General features: G+C 39.5%; 1 protein-coding gene across 1 annotated transcript in view; it reads right to left on the minus strand.

Moving 5' to 3' along the window:
• The window catches only part of exoc4 (exocyst complex component 4), a 127857-nt gene that overhangs the window by 85614 nt on the left and 19893 nt on the right, over positions 1 to 22350 (minus strand). The window contains exons 8-10 of the mRNA XM_015029525.1: positions 21801 to 21981; positions 12056 to 12201; positions 11348 to 11436 (exon numbers count right to left, since the gene is read on the minus strand). Of these exons, the coding sequence (XP_014885011.1) occupies positions 11348 to 11436; positions 12056 to 12201; positions 21801 to 21981 (416 nt within the window). The remainder of the gene's footprint in view (positions 1 to 11347; positions 11437 to 12055; positions 12202 to 21800; positions 21982 to 22350) is intronic.

The raw sequence follows: 22350 nt of genomic DNA on the forward strand, positions 1-22350 counted from the left end.
GACTCCTGCGGTGTCTAACCATGCACTCCCCAGCCCACAGCTAATCAAGTCAGGCAGTGACTTAGTGAAATTGCATTAGCTACACTTTCCTGGGTTTGATGAGAAACAGTCTGATCCTGTGATGAATTTCAGCCCTCCCCAGTTTTAGACGAGGAACGGATGAACTTGTGATTCCTCCTTTAACAGACTTCCACGTCCCCCGTGTCTGTGTACATTAATAAAAGTCTGCATAAGGGGCGAGATGAGTAAAGCCACAATGCCAGGCAGAGGACAGGTTGTGATCCTCATGCTGCGAGTGCTTTTAATGCAAAATTAGGTGGAAAAAAGCTGTCGGCTAAGTATGGAATGTGAGTTCATCTTTGTTAGTACATCTAGTAAAATCATGCCTTGCAAAGGTAGCTACACTAACTATTTACATATAGTTTTACATCCAAAAACTTCAATACATTTTTGTTTTGATTGGAAAGCAAAGTTAATCTCAGGGTAGAAAAATTGCATGGTTTTCCAATTTTTGCACAAATAATCTAAAAAGTGTCTTTGCTGTGATTCCAGTTTGAAAACTTTAGGGGTGTGTATCTACCAGCTTTGCACATCTAGAGACTGAAACTTTCCCCTGTTTGACTTTACATGAAACCTCAAATGCTCAGATTGGATAGAGAGGCTCTGTAACCAAAAATTGTAAGGTCCTGTCTGAGATTTAGTTGTATTTACATCTGGACTTTGACTAGGACTGGCCTTCCACAGCATGATGCAGCCACCACCGTGGATGGAAAGTATGTTCAGGATGACATGCAGTGTAGTATACCTGTGGAAAAACATTGTTTTGCAACACAGTCGTGATGTGACAAAATGCAAAACCGCTCAGGCAGAATGAATAGTTTTTCGAGGCACAATGCATTTTTATTAAACGTCTACAACAGTTTTGAGCACGAAATGTTTTACATGACCTCATTGTAGCCTCAGAAATGTTCCTCAAATACTCCCTCCAGTTGGCATATTCTAATCCCACCAACACTGTTTCACTTTGAACAAGATACAATGCATGAAATTATTAATATTTATTCTTTGTGCTGCTGTCATACCAGCACTGACAGATGTGAATTCATAGAAATCAGAACCCCCGAGATGCGTTGTGTGCAACAGTGACACTTTCAATTATTAATATCACTCAATTTACACCTGAATTTATTTATACTATAACTTATTTATGCATTGTATTCTCAGCTGTGAGGTGGATTTGATCTCGAGGTTGGCGGAGCAAATACCATTCCATCAAATTAATTTTAATAATAGAAGACTCTCGTTATGCCCCAATCAGACATGGAGAAGGTTTGAGTGGAAGAGGATGCCTGAAATTGACCAGAGATTCATGAATTATTGACACAGGAACCTATCTTATTAATTGAGCAGGTCTCAGTTCTGTGAATAAACAGCCGCCTGAAAGTGAGCATGCACATTTAAATGCAGCTGATTTGTACGGAGAGAATGTGGCCTGAATTGATCACGCCAAAACTCATTTTCATAACTTAAAAGCTACAGGTAAATGAGACTGTTCAGGGTGAAAATTGAATTATCCTATATTTAGATATATTCCCAACTATTTGGACAATTTTGATTTAAATGTGCAGAGCTTGCAAACACCAGATTGGGGGATGAGGGGGACAAGAACTGCCTCGTCTTTGCTTCTGCAAACGTTAAAATTGGATGAACAAAGTATAAAAGTATTAATTCTGCAGAAACCAGCTGATCATATGTTACCATATACATTTGGGTGCTTGTAGAAATAATTGATTCCCACTTTTCTATGTTCAGTTTGTATTTTAAAGAAGCTACAACATGTTTGCAGCAGCAGGGATGAGGTCGATTAGAACAAGGAACAACTTGAATGTAAAAGTCAATTTGGTTTACAGGCAGTCGAATCAGGTGCAAAAATATATTCAGTAAGCCACAGGTTAACAGATGGAATCACACGACAAAGTTCAATGTCACTTGTCGTTCAAGGCTCATTAAGAAGAAACAGAGGACGTCTATTAATTAAGATCAAGAACTGTAGCAAAAATGAAGAACCGTCTGCATCTCTTCGTAGACATTGTCTACGCTCTGCAGGGCAGACAAAGGGAGAATGTTTTGAGTCTTTGAAATGACCCTCACATGTGGCTTTAAAATCGTTAAGTGCTGCTTTTATGTTTGAAATAAAAACTGTGCAGAGTGGTGGAGGTTATAAATATTTCATAGTAGCCCGTGCCTCAAAAGCAACAGCAATTTCTTGAAATCAGAGCTTTCAGCAGAGATAATCTTCAACAACAAATAATTGTGGTTCAAAACTTTGAAAGCGTCTATTCGTAGCTTCTGTTCATTATGTGACTTTTGTGCATCATGGCTGTTTACAGATTTGTTGAAATTAATCCAGGAATAAATATCAGGTTGAGTTAGTAATAACACTACAGGAAAGACAGAACGGCTTAAATAAAAAGAAAACGAATAAACACATTCTATTAGACGTGTTAAAAGTGGTCACCACATGTCTGAACATAAAAAGGGGTAATAAACGTAATGCTTACAGTATATGTGGTGCTTTTATCTAAATTGCTTTTGGCGAGTAAATTTAATTCCTCCTATGGAGCCCACCATCACCAACTTGCCACGGAGATCCCAACACGATTCAACACTCTTTTGTTCTTGATATAACAGTGAAGTAAGCAGGAAGTCAAGGTGTAGGTGAACGCCTTTGAAGATACGGGAGAAACAACCACCCGGAAAACTAAGTGCCATCAGATCTTTGATTAGAGCCCAGCAGGGAATCAGGCAGCTTCGGTGCACTCCTCTACATTACTGGAAGGACCTGTTGCATGCTGGGTAAGCCAGAGGTGTGACAGTGTATTTAACAGCTCGGCTGTTACAGCGTGGATGTCAAAGTCTGCACAGCCGCCAGTTCCAAACGCCCTTCTTCCAGCAGTCTTCCCCTCCTCCCTCCATCCATTTTTTCATTTGTTCTTCTCCAATCAGCTAGTGTGAGATTAAAAGTAAACACTGGGGTGGCAGGCAAAGCCAGCAATTATGACAGGTCCAATGCTGATTAAAATTAGCCCCAGGCTTTGAAAATAAACCAGGTTTCTTCTTACTGATTAAATGTCTGTACCGAGTAAACTATTATAACCCACTCCTTTTCTCCCTGTGTTGTCCTTTGCATCTCTTTGCCTGTTTTGGATTGAGATTACATTTCCCACTGTGTGTAACTGAACAAATCACAGATTTTGCCCTTGTCAGTGATTTCACCCAAAGAGGGTTTCAAGTGTGGTTAAGTCTGTACATGTAATGGAGCTCAGATGAATAATTGTTTCTAAAAAAGAACAAAATTGATCATAGTCATAAGTTTTATTTTGTAGTTATTAGTATTTAGATCCAACCCTCCGTTTCAGATTTTGGCAAATTTGGTCCCCCCCCCCCACCGAGGACCATAAGACATAAGATAGAAAATGTGACGCATATTCTTCAATAGATGGTTGAAGTTTGTTTGCAACAAAAATTAAGGTAATACCACTTTATCCTATCGACATGTAGCAATGTGAGTTCCTCCAGCGAGTCCTAGATGATTTCAACACCATACAAATCTAATTAAAAAAAAGACATTTTAATATACTTGATCAGTTAAATAGTCCAAACTTTCTATAATCAGCACACTTCTGCATGTTCTTTAGTTTCTACAAACCACACAGCGATGAGTTTCTGATTCATCTACTGACATACTCGGATGAAATGAATACCAAATTGATTCATGTAATGATTTTGGTATCCGTGCGTGTCCCTATCTCTTGCTGTGCCAAACTGGCACTTTTCTACTTTGCTTGTTAGCTTTCACCATATAAGGAAGCAGATGAATGAACGATTATTTCAGAGCAATTTCAACCAAAGTTGAGACGCGGACTGCAGACACTTCAGCTGAATAAGAAATCTTTGACAAGTCTTCAATGCAAAGCTCTGGACAGTCTGTCTATACTTGAGATGAGTGATTGTGTGTGTGTGTGTGTGTGTGTGTGTGTGTGTGTGTGTGTGTGTGTGTGTGTGTGCGCGGTGCCTCTGACTCTACTAACAAGATCTCTCTCTAGTAGGTGCTGAACTTTAAGTTACCACTACTGACACGTTTTAAACCTTCATTGGTAACTCTTGCTACTCTGATATTTATCAGCGATTTAGAAAGTTTTTGACCTTACCTAAAGTCAGAACCGTCTGTCGTTGCAGTATCAGCTTTGAGATACTTGACCATCAACGGGCCAAATGCAAACAACAATCCAGAGTTTGTATAATTATGAATTACTGAACTATTTCTTGTGCTTAAGCCAAAAAATTTCCTAATGGTTGTAGTGTGTTAACTATGACGTTATTCACTGTCCTTTTGGTTCAGAATTACAGCACTTTATCCATATTTGGGATCTTTTCTTTTTTTATTTTTTTTTTATTTTTAAGGACAACCATGTGAATGGTGTGAACGTTCAACCATTCCTTAGGATCTTACTCTAGTAGATGTCATTAGTTGTTTGATGTAAAGCAAAAGAATCATGACCTCAAACAACTCATGGTTTTGCATGTCTCAAAAAATATAAATAAAACATTTGCAAAAACTATCAAACAAGAAAAGGGGTGCCACATGGCTCGTCGGGGAGAGGCTAGAGCCCTTGATTCCCAGCCCCAGGCCATTTGCTGCATCTCTTCCTCTTCTGCCTCTGTCCTTCTCCTGTTCAGCTTCTGTTGAATAAAGGCCACTAGTGCTGCAAAACCTTTAAAAATGCGGAAACAAAACTGCTGTAATAGCCATCTTAATGACACTGATACCAATACCAAACCCCCCAGGTTTATGAAATAGTGGCATCCAAAGCACAAGCCAAAGAACAAATTTAATTTGGGAGATTTTGAGGTGCTGCAAAACAAAAAAAAAAACAAAAAAAAAACAACTAATTTTCAGGTTACACACCAAACAATTCCATCAGTTTAATCAATGCCTCCAGTTGTGTAAATATCTGGGGGCTGGTTATTTAAATCTCTAAAATAATATCCATCCTCTTGCTTTATCTCACTAAAACTACAGCATGTTTGATGAGTTACTCTACAGTCAGAAACCAACACTGTTGTTAAAAGTTAATTTTCCATACTTTTCCCAAGCGCCGCTCGAATTTCAGCAAACAAAACAACTGTAATTGAATAACGGAGCCCACAGCACACGATGATTTAACAACGTGTGCATCTATGTGCACGCATCTCTGATATTGTTTTAAGCATTATCTTATTACATCTATTTACAGCCAAATTGAACATGATGAGCCAGAACAAACAGAATAACTGCTGCTAGATAAGACATGCTGTATTGTGTGTGTGTGCGTGTCTTTTTTTCGCAACACAAAGATCTGCAGTCCCTATTCTGAGTAATGGTGTGCCAGGAAAAAAAAAAATGCACTTTGCATCTTACATATTCACCCAGTTATGCTCCAGTTGAAGACAGAGAATACAAAACAAAAAGGCACAGAAGACTGAATAGACATCATGTTTCTTCAGATGTTCTTGTAGCATATTGACTCATTTCATGCATGCATGTGGAAAAACCTTTGATCAGAAACCCCACGACATCTACTGATGTGATATCGTAATTGCTAATGATCCGCAAGAAATGAATGGTACTTTCAAATGGAAAATAAGAAAAAATATCATACTGATAATTTGGTATGATTCTGCCAAGACAGAAAAAAATATTTCCCTTTTGAGGAGGTCAATTACAACCACAAAAATATGCTTAACTGTTTATTTCTTGCACGTAGTGGTAATGTTTCGAAAAAAGAGTATAAAACGGCAGTTTTAGTTTAAAATATAAAAGCTTAATCAGTTCTGCCTATTAAATCATTAACACACAACAATGAATGCTTTCCGCAAGCTTATGGCGTTAGGATTTAAGTTTCTTGCAATGGGAAACGGTTTTAAGAGGATGACACACAACTGTGTGTCTAGATTTTACTTACCACCTACCCGAGGTCAGCAAAATTGCAAGCCATATTAAAAATGTATTGTAATAGCAAAACGAAGGAAAATGAAAGAGACAGGAAAGTGTTTGTTCATCCTGGTATCCCACAATAATGTCGTACTCTCATCTTTTCTAAGTCAGCAGCCAAACACCCATCCCTACTTAGCGGAAATTATACAAGAGAAAAAAATAATGAGAGCCAAGGGGAGCATCAATAGTAGCAAAGTAGACTTCCTTGATGTTCTAGCATCCTAATCCTATAATAACCATTGACATTTCCTGCCGACAATTTTCAATTCTATCTAATGCATTTATGAATATAATGAATTATAATCGCAAGGTCAATGGAAGTCGTGTATCGATCCCCCCGCCCCACAAAAGATGAGGAATCAATGATTATCCTTGAAATCTGCTTAGAAGTATAAAAAAAAAAAGTTACAGGAAAAGACAAATCTGACAAGACAGCCTATTGAATCCAGAGCAAGAATTAATTAAAGGTAACTGAAGCGCATCCATAAAATAACAGCGCAGTCTATAAAGGTGTCATGTTTGTTCACCTCAGAATGAGTGACACGGGTAGACAACGAAAGGTCCGAGCTCGCATTACTTTCCCCACCGAGCGATCCCGGCGCCCAGCGGTGTGGCATCACGCATCACCTGGAAGAAACATCGTGTCTGGTACGACACCTTCCGAACGCGAACATGCACACTTATGCGAGGCACATGCCTTTTAACATCTGCCGGCCTCACCTGTAATAGCCTGCTCACTGTCGCCTCCACCCCTGCATCTCCCACTAGACACTTTTCCATTTGCACCTCTTCTCCCACTGTCCTCAATTGGGCTGTACAAATCAGCTTGACAACGAACGCCACTTCTGGTCTCCTCTCTCCTCTCCCCCTCCCTTTCTCCATGTTCAGTGTTCTGTCATGGGGATATGGGGCTATTATACATAAACAAGAAGTCCCTAATACAGGACAGGCTTTTTCTTTTTTCTTTTTTTTTGATTCTACAACTAGACCTACTATTAGGTATTAAAGAATGACTAGAAAGAGAGCTGTTTGTAGCTAGATTGCTCGCTCAGGGAGACCCAGCCAGACTGTTCTCTTTGCCAGACTCGCTGGGAACAAGTCAATTTGAATATCAAAAGGGAAAACAGGGAATGTGTGAAATAGATTTTGAACCAAACTGATTATGAGTACGTCTTGCAAGTGAAGAGGCAATGAAAGCTGGGAGCGTTGGGAATAGGACTTTTGTGCACGCGCTCCCAGGAAAAATTTGTAAGTCCAATATGTGCATGTTTGTTTATGTGCAAAAGTGCAATGACAGGCGGACTGCGGGCTGCTATCAAAAGGGGAGGGGTTGTCACTTCAAACGTGCCCTGGGGCAAGGCAATATTGTACAAAACACAATGAAGGTTCAGGACACAAAGAGGAATAAAATATATAAAAAAAGGCAATAAATGCATTACAGGGCACTGTAAGACTGCAGCAGTTATTAGGATATATTCACACTTCACCTCCCAGATGACCGCTGAGGCCTACACACAGCAGAAAGGCAATAAAAAAGGAGAGGCCAAACATCTGAAAGTATGGAGGCAGCAGGGACATGCAGAGGAAGATGGGGGAATGGTAACACGTCTATAGATGGGGAAACGTGTTATTTTCATCATTTATTCATGGAGATTGTGATTGAATCTGGATCTGTACTCTGCAAAGGACACACATGCACATCCAACACAGTATATACACATTCATTTACACACAGACAGCCATGGGAGCGGGTGTATGCAACGCCAACACACACACACACATGCATGCAAACTCTCCGCCTTGCAGCTTCAATACATACATTCAGATCACAAATTCCAGATGTGGCCACATATGGAGCTGTAATGAAGTCTTTAGATGAAGCACTGGACTAATTGAAGCATACACAATGAGGAGTGCAATTAAGTCTCCCTGTGCGTTTGCATGTGTACTTGGAGCATGTGAATGAAGGCCTGTGCAGCTTTATGTGTGTGTGTGTAAAAATGATAGATGGGAGGCCCCTACGACACTCAGGAGAAATGAATTACATACATTACAGATTAATTTCAAAGCCATTAGAGCTGTGAGAATGCAAAAACAATAGCATGACTATATTAATACGACTGCTTCGTTTCTCAGTTACAGAAACCCGTGGCAACTTCTGCGAGAGGAAAAGGCAATGGACGGTGAACAATGTTAGCAGCACCGCATCTTTTCTACGTCACTTTTTGACATCGTGCAGTCATTGAAATTGTTTGACATGCAAAGCAATTTGTTTTTCTATATGAAATAAGATTATCTCAGGGAAAAAAAAACAAGTTAATTGCTTTACTATTGTTGAATATTTCAATAACAATATAGATTACAATGAACCCTCATTTCCCGAGCTGTTTTCTTTCTTTACCTTCATCTTTGTGGACTTCAGAATATCACCACTGAAAAAATTATATATATATATATATATATATATATATATATATATATATATATATATATATATATATATATATATATATATATATGCGCAGTTTACTACTTTAGTATTATAAAGCTGGCCTTAGCAGGGGGTTTCCCACGTAGTTTTGAACCTTTGAGCCTCAACTAAAAAGTTTGACTTTTTTTTTATTTCAGCTTGAAATTTGGTCTATGGAAATAAGGTCATTTTCAAACCCTTTTACAGTCTCGTAGTGGCATGACAAGATCTTATGGCTTTAACAGTTCTCATCAGAAAGTCTGTCTTGTTAAGCTTATGTTTCAGTTGAGCTGAGTTCATATAAACCCTGGATTTGAGCGAGTGCTTTTAACTCACAAATCTAGGTTTGAGACACACACACACACGCACACATCACATCTTTGAAATATACATTTCACTTTATGATTATTCACTTGTGTCTGTAGCATAAACCCCCCAAAATATATTAAAGTTTGGATCTGTAACCTAAATGTAAGCACGTTTAAAGTGAGTGAATAAATCTGCTGGTGGTTTGCTGTTCTATTGAAGAAATTCGCATTTTCGCCCAACATAAAAGTAGCTGGTGCTCAATCTAAATAATTTTGCGGTCTACTATGTTAGTCACTGTTTTTATGCATTTAATATTAGGGCATAAGTGGATGCAAGTGGAGAAAAAGTACAGGAGCAGAGGCAAAAAGCCTTCAAGGCTAAGTTTCTTGGTGTTTGAGTTAATAACTGCAGTGAGTTGAAGTAGACCACTGGAGGAAAAAAAGAAACGACTTTAAGGAAACACCAGGCAGGAGACACACATGACTAATCTTTAAGTGTAGAGTAATCCCAAAGCCGAAAGTATTCATCAACTCAATCTCTATTTTCTAACTCTTTTCCTCTCCCTCCCTGCCCACTAAGTTTAATTTAAAAGGAGGGGAAAAGTCCCTTTCCACAAAGTCTCAATACATATTTTTTTAATTTCTTCCCTCTGAAGTCTCTTAATGGCTTCTTCACTGGACCCTGATGAAAACAATGACTTTTAACCTTCCTCCTGCTCCTTCCCTCCCACCATCCGTCTCTCCGCTCCCTCCATCACAGTCGACTTATTTCACTTTCTAAATGATTTCTTACTCTTTCAATCTCTTTTCAGCCATTCAGGCCGAGGCTCGGGCTCACAGACGGTGCTACACATTGTGACAGGTGAAATGAAAGCCAAGAGGAATCTCATCTTCTTATAAGCGCTCCGAGGCATTCAGTCAGTCAAAAAAAAAAAAAAAAAAAAATGTAGTTTTCTACCTTCTTTCTCAGGCGCTGACAGATGGAAGGAGAAAAAAAAATGAGGCTTTATGTGGAAACTATTTAGAGTTTTCCTTTATCCACAGTTCATCAATGCTGCTCTTCTAGTTTATATTTACATTCTCACCACTTTTCCTGTTACAGAAGGAGATAAAGGATGCATTGCAATGTCTGCCGTGACTGGACCTGCGATTAGCTAATCACCCAAAAGCTAATTACGCTTTGGTGAAAATGTATTTGCTCCTTTAGAGCTTTGTTCTGGTTTCCTTTGTTGCCACACTTTAGAACATCAAACAAAGCATAATGGTGGACATAGATAACATGACTGAACACAGTACAGAAGTTTACAATAATTTAATTCATTAAAGTGAAAAAAAGAAACTATTCATACCAACCAGAGTCTATATTTTATATAGTTTAGATTAATAAACTAAAATAATATATCAATCATCAAACAAAAGTGGTGGTAGTATGATGGTCTGGGGTTGCTTTGCTACTTCGGGACCTGGACAACTTACCATATTTAACAAAACCATCAATTTTGATGCTCACAAAAAAAGCAAGAATCTCTGAAAATACATTTGTGATGGTAAAACGAATGAACATTGAAGCAAACCACCAAGCCCACCTCTGAATGGCACACTTAAAAGTCAATACAATGAAGGTTTCGGAGTGGTGTAGTCAAAGCATAGTCTTAAATCTAACTTAGTTCATCTTAAATAAGCTGTTCATGCTTGAAAAACTCTGCCATGCGAGAAAATCTGTAGTGGGCTAAATACATTTTTTTATGGCTCTGTATTTGTGCAGATCTTTTTTTTTTTTAACCCATCAACAAATCAACAAGGAATTGGATAAGAAAAAAAAGTAAGGCAGCAGACAGCAAACATCGCCATCAGGCATCGCTGATTGAAACCTCAAGGTCACAGGCAGACGCACAGAGAGGCAGAGGAGAGGAAAAAACAGAAGAGGTACGGGGAGCAGCACCATTCGGGCTCTCCAGGGTCCAGCTGTGTAGCTCACTTACTGAGCTATTTTGTGCGTGTGAATGTGTGAGCGAGAGCTTTTTAAGGGCTTCTCCCTGTAGGCGGATTCTGCAAAGTCACCCTGTTCTCTGCATCTCGTCAATCTCTTTCTCTATCGCTGCTTGGCGCTCCACACTCCTGTTGTCTGCCTTCTTTTTTTTTTTTTTTTTTTTTCCTAAGTGCAACTCCTCGAACTGTGACATGCCCTTTCTCTCTCTGAGCACCATTACTCCCTCCTCTTTCATACTTCCAATTCCAACTCTTCACCTCAATCAGCATCTGAGTGAATCCGTCCACCTTTACAAACCGTGACCAAGCCCCACCACTTTTAACTACTTGGTTCTTCCAGTGCACTATACACAGAAATCTTACCGTTTTACAACCCGAGATTCACCTCTGCTGTCCTTTTATCGTCTCTGTTTTCACCAATATTTCCACAGTCATCTTATTCCATTTAGATTGCTTCCCCGCATCTTTATCTTGGCATCAAGTTTTAAACTCTGCAACTTCACCGTGCACTCCTCAGTTCATCCACCAGTCCTCCTTCCTCACCTTGTAATTCTCCGCTTTTGCTGTAGAGTTCTCGTCTTTGTTCCCTCAGGTAGGCACTCATGCTGATTGCGTGGGACGACGACTCAAACCTGCAAATAAAAACAAAGGATTCGGTAATAATTAGGAACGTAACTTGAGGTTGAGAGGAATTGGAAAAAAAATTCCGGGCTGATATTCATCAATTTGTTGACAATTCTACTCATTTAAAAGATAAATAGCTATGCCACATTATGAGATGAAACTGGAAATAATATTTATTTGATATCAAAGATATTTTAGCTACTTGGCAGTGTTTTGTTTTTCTTATGCATTTTGATGCTAAGTATTATGTTGTAACAATGTGCCATCTTAACCACCTTCTTGCTTTAAAAAAGCAAGAGTAATCTCAAAGGACCTCTTGATTTATTAAAGGTCAAAACTAAAGCTTAACATCGATGTATTATTTGCACAGATACTTTTGTTTTGTTTTGCAATAACAACAGCTTTCTAAAATAATGGTAGGCAAAAGGTCAATTTGAAAGTGTTAACCTAATCAGGCTTATTCCCAACTAACTAAAACGGTCGCACTCTGTTGTCTACAAAGGGTCACGACGACATGACCTTAAAGATTTCTGGATTTAGGCTCAAAACATCCGACTTTAAATCTTTGACCATATCGTTACACATGAGATCCTGCATGATCTTTCAAGCCAAGAAAGGGATTCTTACTTGAACAGTGACTGTTTGGCACGCTGGGGTTTTTTCTTGGCGAAGAAGGCGGCAAACTCACTGCCGGTGCTGGCATAGGAGAGCTGAGCCGACTGCTCAGTGGAACTGCGGCTGTTCTTCACATCCAGATACTCCATCAGCAGAACCTTAAATGCACAGAGTGTGGTCTGTTAAAGGTAAAATAAAGGCAGGAAAACATTTCCTGTTTTGCTTTTGTTACGTTTGAGGGAAACAGGAACTTGTCCTTCAGCTGTGTGACATAAGCTCTTGTGCTTCTGACAAAAATTAAAGAAAGAAAGAAAGTAATTTGGATAACCACAAAACCCAACAAATCATTTTTTTAAGCCTTTTAAGTATGTCAAGTATTTCAAGAACTTTAGCTTTTGACATATATTTCTGTATTAATACGCAGGGTGGTGGGGGTGATGCAGAGATGCAGCCTAACTCATGCTATTGCTTTAACGGAAAATCATATTTCATGATAAAAAGAAAACCTTAAGAGAAATAGTAACCCACCGACATATTATGCCTCAATCCTATTATGTACCCTAAAAAAAGATCTCAACCCTAAGATAGAAAGAGTCTGCAGACATGACAGGAACAGTCTTTTTTTTTCCCCATTTCAGTTCCTTGATCTGTCTGCGTGATCAATGCTAAAATCCATCAGCGTCTGATCATGCTTCATAAAAATCTTATCAACTTCTAACAATAGTCTGAAATAAGCACATCGAAACTCTGTCCAGACCCCCGAAAAAAAAAGTTCACTTCCTCCATCATTCTATCTGTACATTCCCTCCGTTTCTTTCATTTGCTCTCATTTTTCAAAGTCTCTTTAAGCTTCAACTCTCATTTCTCACATTTCTATTTTTTCCCCTCCAAGTTTCTTGCTCCGTCTTCCCTCGGTTCGTATTTGCCTCTCTCTCGCCCACCCTTCATTCCTCTCACTGCGAATGCATATGTTCCAAAATAGCCTCCCATATCTAATAGCTTCATAATTTATCAGGGCCATTTAGCCTGTGTGTGTCTAATTCTGAAAGCGCAGTGTGGGTCAGCCCAGAATGGGACAGGAGTAATGGCTGAGCAGATGGAGATCCATCCCGACCATAATGATGTAATTAACGCTGTGCAGAGCATTCCCTGTCATGCATGGGAAAGCCTTCCATGCTAGGGTTGATATCTGATCCAACACAAAGTAGCAACCATATAAAGTGAACAATGTAATGCAAGCAGTTTTCTTTCAGAGCTTCCGATAAGTTGATAAAAATATATATATACATCTTTTAAGGGAGGGTTAAAACTATCAAGTCAACTCTAGAAACTTTTAAGGGATCTCGTATCAAGTTAAATCAGTCTGGACTCTTTGCAAGTGTTTACAAATTTAATAATGCGTGTTAATTCACGATCTTTTACCAATTAATCACTCCCCAACACAGTTCCCTAATCACAACACCCGAGCTTGCCGCCATATCACGCTTGCCGACCCAAAACTTGCAGCAGCGTGGTGACCACTTGCCACTGGCCCTGTGCTGCAGCTAATCCCATCAGTGTATTAATTACTAATGATGAGCTGACGGAGCGAACCCCCCTCAAGCCCCCTCCCAACTTGCTTGCAAGCTAACACCCAAGCGGACTTAATGAAATGCCATTGCTGGGATGATGAAGGGGCTCCGACCCCCTCTTAAATTGCATTAGCCCAGAGTCAGAGTGAAAATTAACTGGACCGTTAGGACACAGGGAGTGATGGGAGGCAGATGATAAAAATGATGGAGGGAATTAGAGACAGAGAGATAATGATGGGAAAATAATTGTTTTATGGAAAAATCGTTTTAACCAAAACTCACGATAGAGATCCCGTAGGTAAAAATGAACCAACTCCTTTGAGACTCTTTGTTATTTCTCTTTAATAATCAAGTCCTGCCACAGTTATATTCTTTAGGACCGAAATAAACTCTTCAATTATGAACTGATCTGGTTACAAAGTTCCAGCTACATGTTGCGTCTAAGCCTATAAGGAAGATATGGGCTTAACACATTTTAATATGCTGCAGTGAGTAATTAAAAACATGCTGTCTTGATGTTATTTGTGTTTGAAGAAAAGAACATCTAACTTGATTGTTGTCACATCAGTATTTGTTTGGGTCCGCCTTGTCTTCATTTTGCTTTCTTATCAATTTTTGGGAAACAAAATTTTTTTTAACGTCGGTTTTGTCCCATATTTTTCCACATTTCTTGATGACAGTATTATCTGTGTACCATGGTGAAATACACAATTGCCAATTGCAGAAATATTCTTCCACCCTTCTCCTGACTGATGCCTTGCACACTAAACAGAAACAATGAATGTGGAAACAAGTTTCTGTCACTAATTCTAACATTCACCTTTGAAAAATTCCAACGTTAATATTATTCAAGAAAAAAAGTAAAAATTAGGAGGTACAGAACTTAAACTGACTGAACACAATGGTGAACCTGGATAGAAATGCTATTATAATCTAAAGCTGAGGGTTGAATGAGAATGCATAAAAAAAGATAAGAAATTCAAAAACAGTGCGAACAAAAGATAAAGACAAGATCAGCAACGTGATTGTGGTTACCAAAACAAAGAGTTGCTTCAGTGACTGCAAGAACACAGTACAAAGACACAGCTACACACACATACACACAAGTAAACAAATTCAATTGTCCACATTGATAATTAGTAATTGGTCCCAGAGCCCAGTTCCAAATGGGTGCCTGTTCTAATTTAGTTAAACCCCTGGAGCTTTGATAAGGTCTTACGCAAGCAGCACAAGCACCGAAGACCTTGAAATGAGGATTCACAAACATTACACAACTGTTGTCTTTGAACTCTCTTCTTCTCTTTACACCCAAAATTTAACACGCTTTTTACATTTCTGCCCTGTTAAAGCAGCCAAGGGTGAGAATCGGTGAAAAGAAAAAGCATATTGCATCACATCTGCAATGCTTCTAATTTAGTTGCATCCTGATAAGTATCCTCGCATCTATTAATTAGATCTGATGACTTTCATTAAAAGGTCAGAGAGAGTTGATTAATAAAACAGCAGAGGAAGAAAGAAACCAGCTAAATTCACTAAAAATTAAAAGTCACGAAGCAACAAATAATAATAATACAAAAAAAAAAAAAAAAAAAGCATGTAATCATGTAGAACATGTGCAAATTTATCCCGGCAAATTAGATGGCTAAGAGCAAGGGCTCAAAAGTGCATGTTTGAGTGCGCGCGCGTACGCGTGTGTTTGTGTGAGACGGGCCACAAATAAAAATAACACATCTCTCTGCAGGGCTTCCTTTACAATCATTTCCACCAAAACTATTCAATCAAACTCGTTGTGCAAACGAATTGCTTGGGTCGCGTCCCAAGCTCAAATCAGTCCGCTGCCTGAGTGCAAAGTTAAATTAAAATGGAGAGAAGCTTAATGGAAGTCTGCCACTGTAAATCATTAGCAGCAGCACCCCCCTGCCCCCCCCCACCCATCTATCCGTTCACCGCTAAAATGCCCCGATGCTTTCATTCACGAAGCAAGCGCGTACTCACCTTTTATTAGGCCCCAACAGCCAAAGAATTAGAGCAATTAGGAGAACATTGCTCAAAGCTTTGCAGGTGAGCACTTGACATAGGGTAAACCCAGCAGTCGGTTGGCTGAAATTGAAGGCGGATATATCATTTTGTTTTCACATATTTCCTGCTCCCATCCATCTCTGTGTTCAAGAAGTCTTAAAAGCAGCTGAGAACAATTTCCACTTTGTTCCTTTCTCAAGGCTTAACAGAAACCGTCCGTTTTCTCGCTAAATCCCTTGGCAAGCGTCTTGTCACTAAGCATATTGACTGATATCCCCGGCTGCTAGCTTGAAGTTTAAAGCTGCAAGTGTCCTTGGCCGTCAAACAGGGGCTCTGTATACATCCTGTATTGATTGTGCTCCAGAAACTTCAATAACCTTCACGAGTTGTGACGGAGCTCCAGCAGCAAACGCTCTCTCAGCACCGGTCTCCTGCTAAAGCAGCAGGGGCTCCCACCTGGAGCCGGCTGCAAGCAGTCGATCTTCTGAAGGCTACCTTGTTGACCGGAGGGAACGGAGAGGAAGGTGTGGAAGCTGAAAACTTCTCTCCTTGATACAACCCCGACAAGTTCTGTGGCCACGCAGGATTATTGTTCAAAACAAAGGAGACACATTGATTTTTGTTGCACTGTTAAGTTACTAAGTTTATTAGTGGCAGAGTTTTCCTCAACAAATTCTCTGCACTACTGTCAAAGTTATATATAGAGGTACAGATACGTCCCGAACAAAGCTTGTTTTAATCACCAACAATCTTCTGGATGGATATTTGAACCCTCTTCTCAGTATCTGTTAAGTTTCTAAAAGAATTTGTTGACTATTCCTTACATTTTGAACTGGCTATTAATCAGGGATGCAAAAAATAATAATAATCATGTGGCCGTAGGGGACACTGAAGTTCAAGAAATAGAAAACGGGTTAGGATAACAACCAGTAACCATAAAGGAAGGAAGAACTGAAAACTGGTGGAACCACCGGCGTTACTGTCGACAGCGAGGAAGCTTCATAGACTCAACTTTAGCAATATTTCACTTTCGGCGATAATGACGCATTGCACCAAATTATAAAAATTGTAGGATCAACTCTAGATGGACTTCTGAAAGTGCTTAGACTCGGCAGTTTTTGATGAGAGTAAAATCTAAAAATCCAGAATTGTGGCAGCATGGCAGCTCTGTTGTGTTGGTTGTGATTTGTTCTTTTTGTTGACTTTAGTTCATGATTCCTTCATGATGCATTGCTTGCTTGGACAATTGTTCCCCAAGTGGATGCTGTGCAGCTGAAAGGGTTCATGCCCTTACTTATTTTTACTTTCAGATAGTTTTATGATGCATAACCATGGCAACAAGTTGATTTTTTTTATTTTTTTTTAATGAGTCTTGATTCTTCTACAAGCATCTGACAAAGCCTGCAGCCACTTTTATTTAGTAGATGAGAAGTGGTGGTGGTGGATCGAGGAGTTGCTGAGAAGAAAGAAACCTTAAAACAGCACCACTTCACTGCACTCCAGCAACATATAAACATGATAATGCTCTGGAGGACAGGATGAACATGACATTTTGATTAAAATGTCGGCCAAGAACATGCTAGCAATGTCTGTACTTCATATCCAATTAATAGAGGCTTATTGTCTTCTTGATTCTCTCTGCCACTTCAATTTGCTTTATTTTCTTGTCAGTTGAGGAGGCAAAAAGTCAAAAAAATAAATAAAAAAATCTCAAAGCCTCTTGCATATGTTGACACAAACATGACACAGCCTTTTGTGTCGAGTAATCTGTGTTGACAAAGGGATTAATTTATGAAGCAGATTTAGATTAAACCGAAGGCTCTCCTCTCTTCCACACGGCGCGTAAACAGAGGAGCATTACCAGACATACGAGAGAAAACACAACTGAGCATCTACTGGAAATTTAGAGAGGTAATTGCAATAAAACAATATTCGCAGAAACCATCAAAAGCACTCTTGTCAGTAAATGTTAATAAACATTTCAAGGTCTAATCTGAACTCGATATTACAAGAATCGCCTCTTTCTGAAGCCAGATCCTCGGGATCCGTCCGTATTTTCGGATGCAGTTTCAAAAGTCCCTCTGCGTGCATAAGAAGCACCTCATTAAAAGTGAGATTTGCACTCTGGTCACATCCCAAGAGCAGACAATGGACGTGGCATGCAGGCAAATAGCCACAAATCCTTGCAGCGTCCGCAAATGGCAACCTAATTAACAAACTTCCAGGCATCAGACCAAACTGTAGACAAGGTGAAAGGGTGATGGACAGGAGCAGCCACAGACACCTTACTCTAGATAAAGATTGGGCCATCTTAATTATGAATCCATGTTGAGGTTTGTGAACTGTGATCTTTAAATAAGCCGGTGGCCAATTATCTGACAGCTTGCAACTTCTAACGTAACTGTGAAGAAATGCAGACGTTTCTTTGCAAATCATTTCACTTAAATATCATCTTATTAGAAGTGCGAGGCCGCCTTGGCAAGTAAACAATACGCCTGAAAAGAAGAAAAAGACAACAAAAAGAAGGGTGGTGTGGTGCTGCATGCTTAGAGATGTAAATTCATTGATCCCGCAGATAATCAATAGGCATACTCACAAATTCAACAGAGAGCGATTTGGAAAAATTGCGCAGTGGCTTTAAAGTACACCTTCCTCCATCAAGACCACTGATTACCCCGCAGTTTTTTATGCTTCGGATCAATACTTCCACACTTAAACGACACAACCCGCAGAAGTATCTTGGGCCTTTCTGAGCAAGGATTAGAACTGCTACATGAATCCTGACTTTCAAAAGCGTGTTTACTCCACTCCACTCTCTAAACCTACCGGGCCACAGTCGCACACTGATGAAAGTCGCTTCTCTGCCAAGGCCTTGTAGCTGTGTGCACCCTATGTTTCTGTCAGCTCCTGCAATCGTCTGCTAGTATGTCATGTGTAAAGGTCAACCTGGTTTCTGCATCTCTCCATGTGAAGTGGGGTGGGGGGGAGAAAATAACACCTATCAAAGGTTTCTGTGGATGTCAAATACAAGAAATGCAATGAGAAGCAAGAGTCATGCAGGGATATAAATGATTTTTTTGTAAATGGGGGCTTGGTAGGGGTAGTCAGCGAGTAAATAGATGTAGAGTGCGTTTTCTGGGAGAATTAAAAAAAGAGCACAGCACTATTTATACTTGACACCTTTGAATATGTCAGTCTATGGCTAAATTGAACTTTTTTTCATCTCTTCTGACCTCTTATTGTGTTACTGCACTTTTGTTAAAATCTTTGTATTTAAAGCAAAAAAGGAAAAAAAAAACCTACATTTAAAGATGTCAAAATTCCCTATTTTTCTAGATTTAATATAGAAATGGATGGAAGGAAGGACAAATGAACGGGCAGATGAACAAACAGATAAACAAATGAATGGCAGAGAGAAGTAACAGTAAATGGACACAAATACATAAAGAGAAAAAGCGGAAGGCTGGATGGAAGAAAACTTAAAACCTACTTTTTCCAGAAAATATCCAACACAACAGAAACACCACCTCCAGAGAGAAGCAATACGAGGAAACTCTAAATATCGCAAGGAAAGTCAGGCCTGTGCTGCTCTTAAGGTCTGAGATATCAGCTGGATCAGTATTCAATAAAACCTAACAGAGGCGGTGTACGAGCTGCAGGAATTTAATTTCTCTCATTGCTGACATGTGACACTGTAAAACAAAGAGCTAAATGAAGGGGGCGAGGGGAACTATGGGAGTTGGGAGAAAGAAAGAAAAAAAAAAAGGCAGATAATAAGATTAAGGAGGAAATTACAAGGACCAAGAGGGAAATGCAGAAGGTATTGGGAAATAGAGATTGCGATACAGAGGCAGCAGGAATTATGCTGAGGAAGCAAAGAGCAAGGGGAATGCAGAGTGAGAGAAAAGAAAGAAAAACAAATGGAGAGATGTGGGTCCTTCTTATTGATATTATCAGTCAGAAAATAATAACACAAGTGACTGAGTAAGAAAACCTCATTTTACATAATGAGTATTCTAATCAAGAGATTCTATTATCTCACATGAGAGAGCCAAGAGAGATTGGAGCCACCGGCAATTGTGAGCTGGCTTTGGTCAAATACTGAGGAATGGCTTCCTGCCATCTAAAACTGTACTCATACAGCAGAGCAATTACACTGCGTGCCTATGCACCGCTACAACCCTCAAAATACACACACAAATACCCCGAAACACTCTTCATTTTGTGTGTTTATGCATGCCAGCTGGAAAGAGCTCAACCTATTGGAGGCACAGTCTCATTGTGGGAGTTAGACATGAAAGGGCTTTCAATTTCACTCGGCAGAAAGCATTCCATCGTTTTATTTATTTTTGCTTTTACGTGATCGATGGAAAGAAACACTGGGCTATCAATTACCATGGCAGCAGCCAACACGTCCAAGTCCTCCACAATAGAAAAGCTCATTTTCGCCTGAATCTCACTCACCGAACATACATAAAACCCGAGGCATTTTCTACGCTCTGTGCCGATATGACCCGTATGTGAGTGAATACATAAAATAGTACTCAACCACAACATTTTTTTCTAGTACATTTGTTGAAAACTGCCAGATAATTGCTGCAAATGACAATTCAAAGGCTGTCTGTGAAGAAGCTCCACATGAAGCGCCACATTTTGAGATATTAGCACACAAAAGGAACAAACACACGCATACACACACACACCAATCAGTCTGAGAGCAACAACTGTCGCCGATTTTCCACTGAGAGTCACCGCAGGGTCATTTCAACAGCTGTTCGTCTCCCTCAACCAATCAAACAGGAGCAGGGGGATCAACAACCAAGCATAAATACATGCTAATTAAAGAGCCTAAAATTAATCCAAGCAATCAAGTCTTCTTTATTTTCTCAACCATGTGAAAAAATAAGCAGTTTCTCTTTAGGTGTCAAGGTTTTATGAGAGAACTCTTTTTTTTTTAATTAACCAATTCTTACCTATTTCTTGCAAAGGTAAAAAAAAAAAAAAAACATGATATGACTATTAGTCCAAGAACTAAGCCAAAAAGCAGAAGCAGTGGGTGAAAAAGTAATTACACCTCCACAGCTGCCATAGAAAATAGGGGGCTAAGCAGAAGCCAGGTGTTGCCAATCTAATTCACTCGATTAGCTAATCATTAGCAGGTGTGGGCTCATATTTAAAAATTATGTATCGACTATGTTGGAAAGCTGTTGGTTGGGATCATTCAGGTGTGTGGTGCGTCAACGTAGAGCCAAGACATTAGCAATAATATCTGGTGAGCAGCTTTATGCAAAACTGTGAAGGGTTATGGAGGCGATTTAAACTTACTGGGGTTTATCATTCTACAGACCAAGTAGGAAAAACTATTAAAAAGAAGAAACTTATTTTTGCCAAGTCATGCCGAGTATTGCTCATAAAAAACTTCAAAAAATAAATGGCAAGGGTGCTGCAGCACCTCTCACATCCTTTAGACAAAAGACATCAAACTGGAGATTGAATGAAAACCCTTAAGAATTTACATTTTCAGGTTGTGGTAGCTTTGAAGGCAGGACTGGAAAAAAAAAAAACAAAAAAAAACAAAACAAAAGGAATGACAATTTTTGGCCTACATGCAAAATGCTGAGTAAAAAAAAACATCAACCTGAACACACCATTGTAATGGTGAAGCATGGTGGTGGCAGCATCATGCTGTGGCAATGTGACAAAATATATCTTTGCACAAATATAAAAGCCCAAAATTTCTCTACATTCAATAGGGGCCACTTTGTAACTGGCCTTTTAGCCTTTATGAAATTATACCAACACTGCATAAATATGAAATGCAGTGACTGGTGGTGTCACTATCACTTTATATTTACCTAATTTTCAGGTTCATGAGAGACAATGACTAAAATTTAATATTTAATTCATGCTGTAGCATCAAATAGATTTTAATTTCATTTCATTTTATGTTGCTTTTAAACAAGGTGAACACCATGGCAACTGGAGGTAAGAGGTATAACTTCAATCCCATAGGCAACTACTGTGATGACTCATCAGTTCCATATTTAATATTAATGCAAGTACCAATCACTGTAAACTCTATTCAATCTTTGAACACGTTAATTTGAACCGGCACATATGACTATATTTGTTCCATGTTTTTTCTTTGACGGTGGCAGAAAACTAACCTGCAGCACTGCCTGGATCTTGGCAGACACATCAGCCTGCTCGTAGAGCTTGATCTCCTCCTCATGGGTCACACCCGGCGCGTGTGCAGCAATCTGCTGCATGTGGGCCAGCACCACACTGTGAGCCTGGGCAACTGCCTTGAACTTGTCAAACAGAAGCTCCAGCAGTTCCAACAGCAGCCTGCAGAGGGAGCCAGAGAACAAAAGGGTGAGAGGCAGGCAACGGAGGGATGGAGAGCACTTAAAGAAATACTCAAAGACAAAATTACATTACAGTAAACAACAATACATAGACATGCTCCACAAACTGTTTTTCTCTTACAAATTTAGAAATTAAAACACAGGTTACGTACACCGAGATGAAGTGTTTCACGGTTCAGTTTTAATTACCAACTCTCTTGAGCAGAGACTTCAGCATTTTCCCCCGCGTTAATAACGCAGCACCTGGATGCCCCTAGAAGGATCCAAATGAAAAGCCACTCTCATTAGCTCTAAATGGCTCTGCTTGAAGTACAGAGAGCGCATCCAAAACCAAACTGACCTTCTACTA

Source organism: Poecilia latipinna, unplaced genomic scaffold (genome assembly GCF_001443285.1).
Source record: "Poecilia latipinna isolate Pla-1442-1.1 unplaced genomic scaffold, P_latipinna-1.0 Scaffold156, whole genome shotgun sequence".
In the NCBI taxonomy this organism is placed as follows: domain Eukaryota; kingdom Metazoa; phylum Chordata; class Actinopteri; order Cyprinodontiformes; family Poeciliidae; genus Poecilia; species Poecilia latipinna.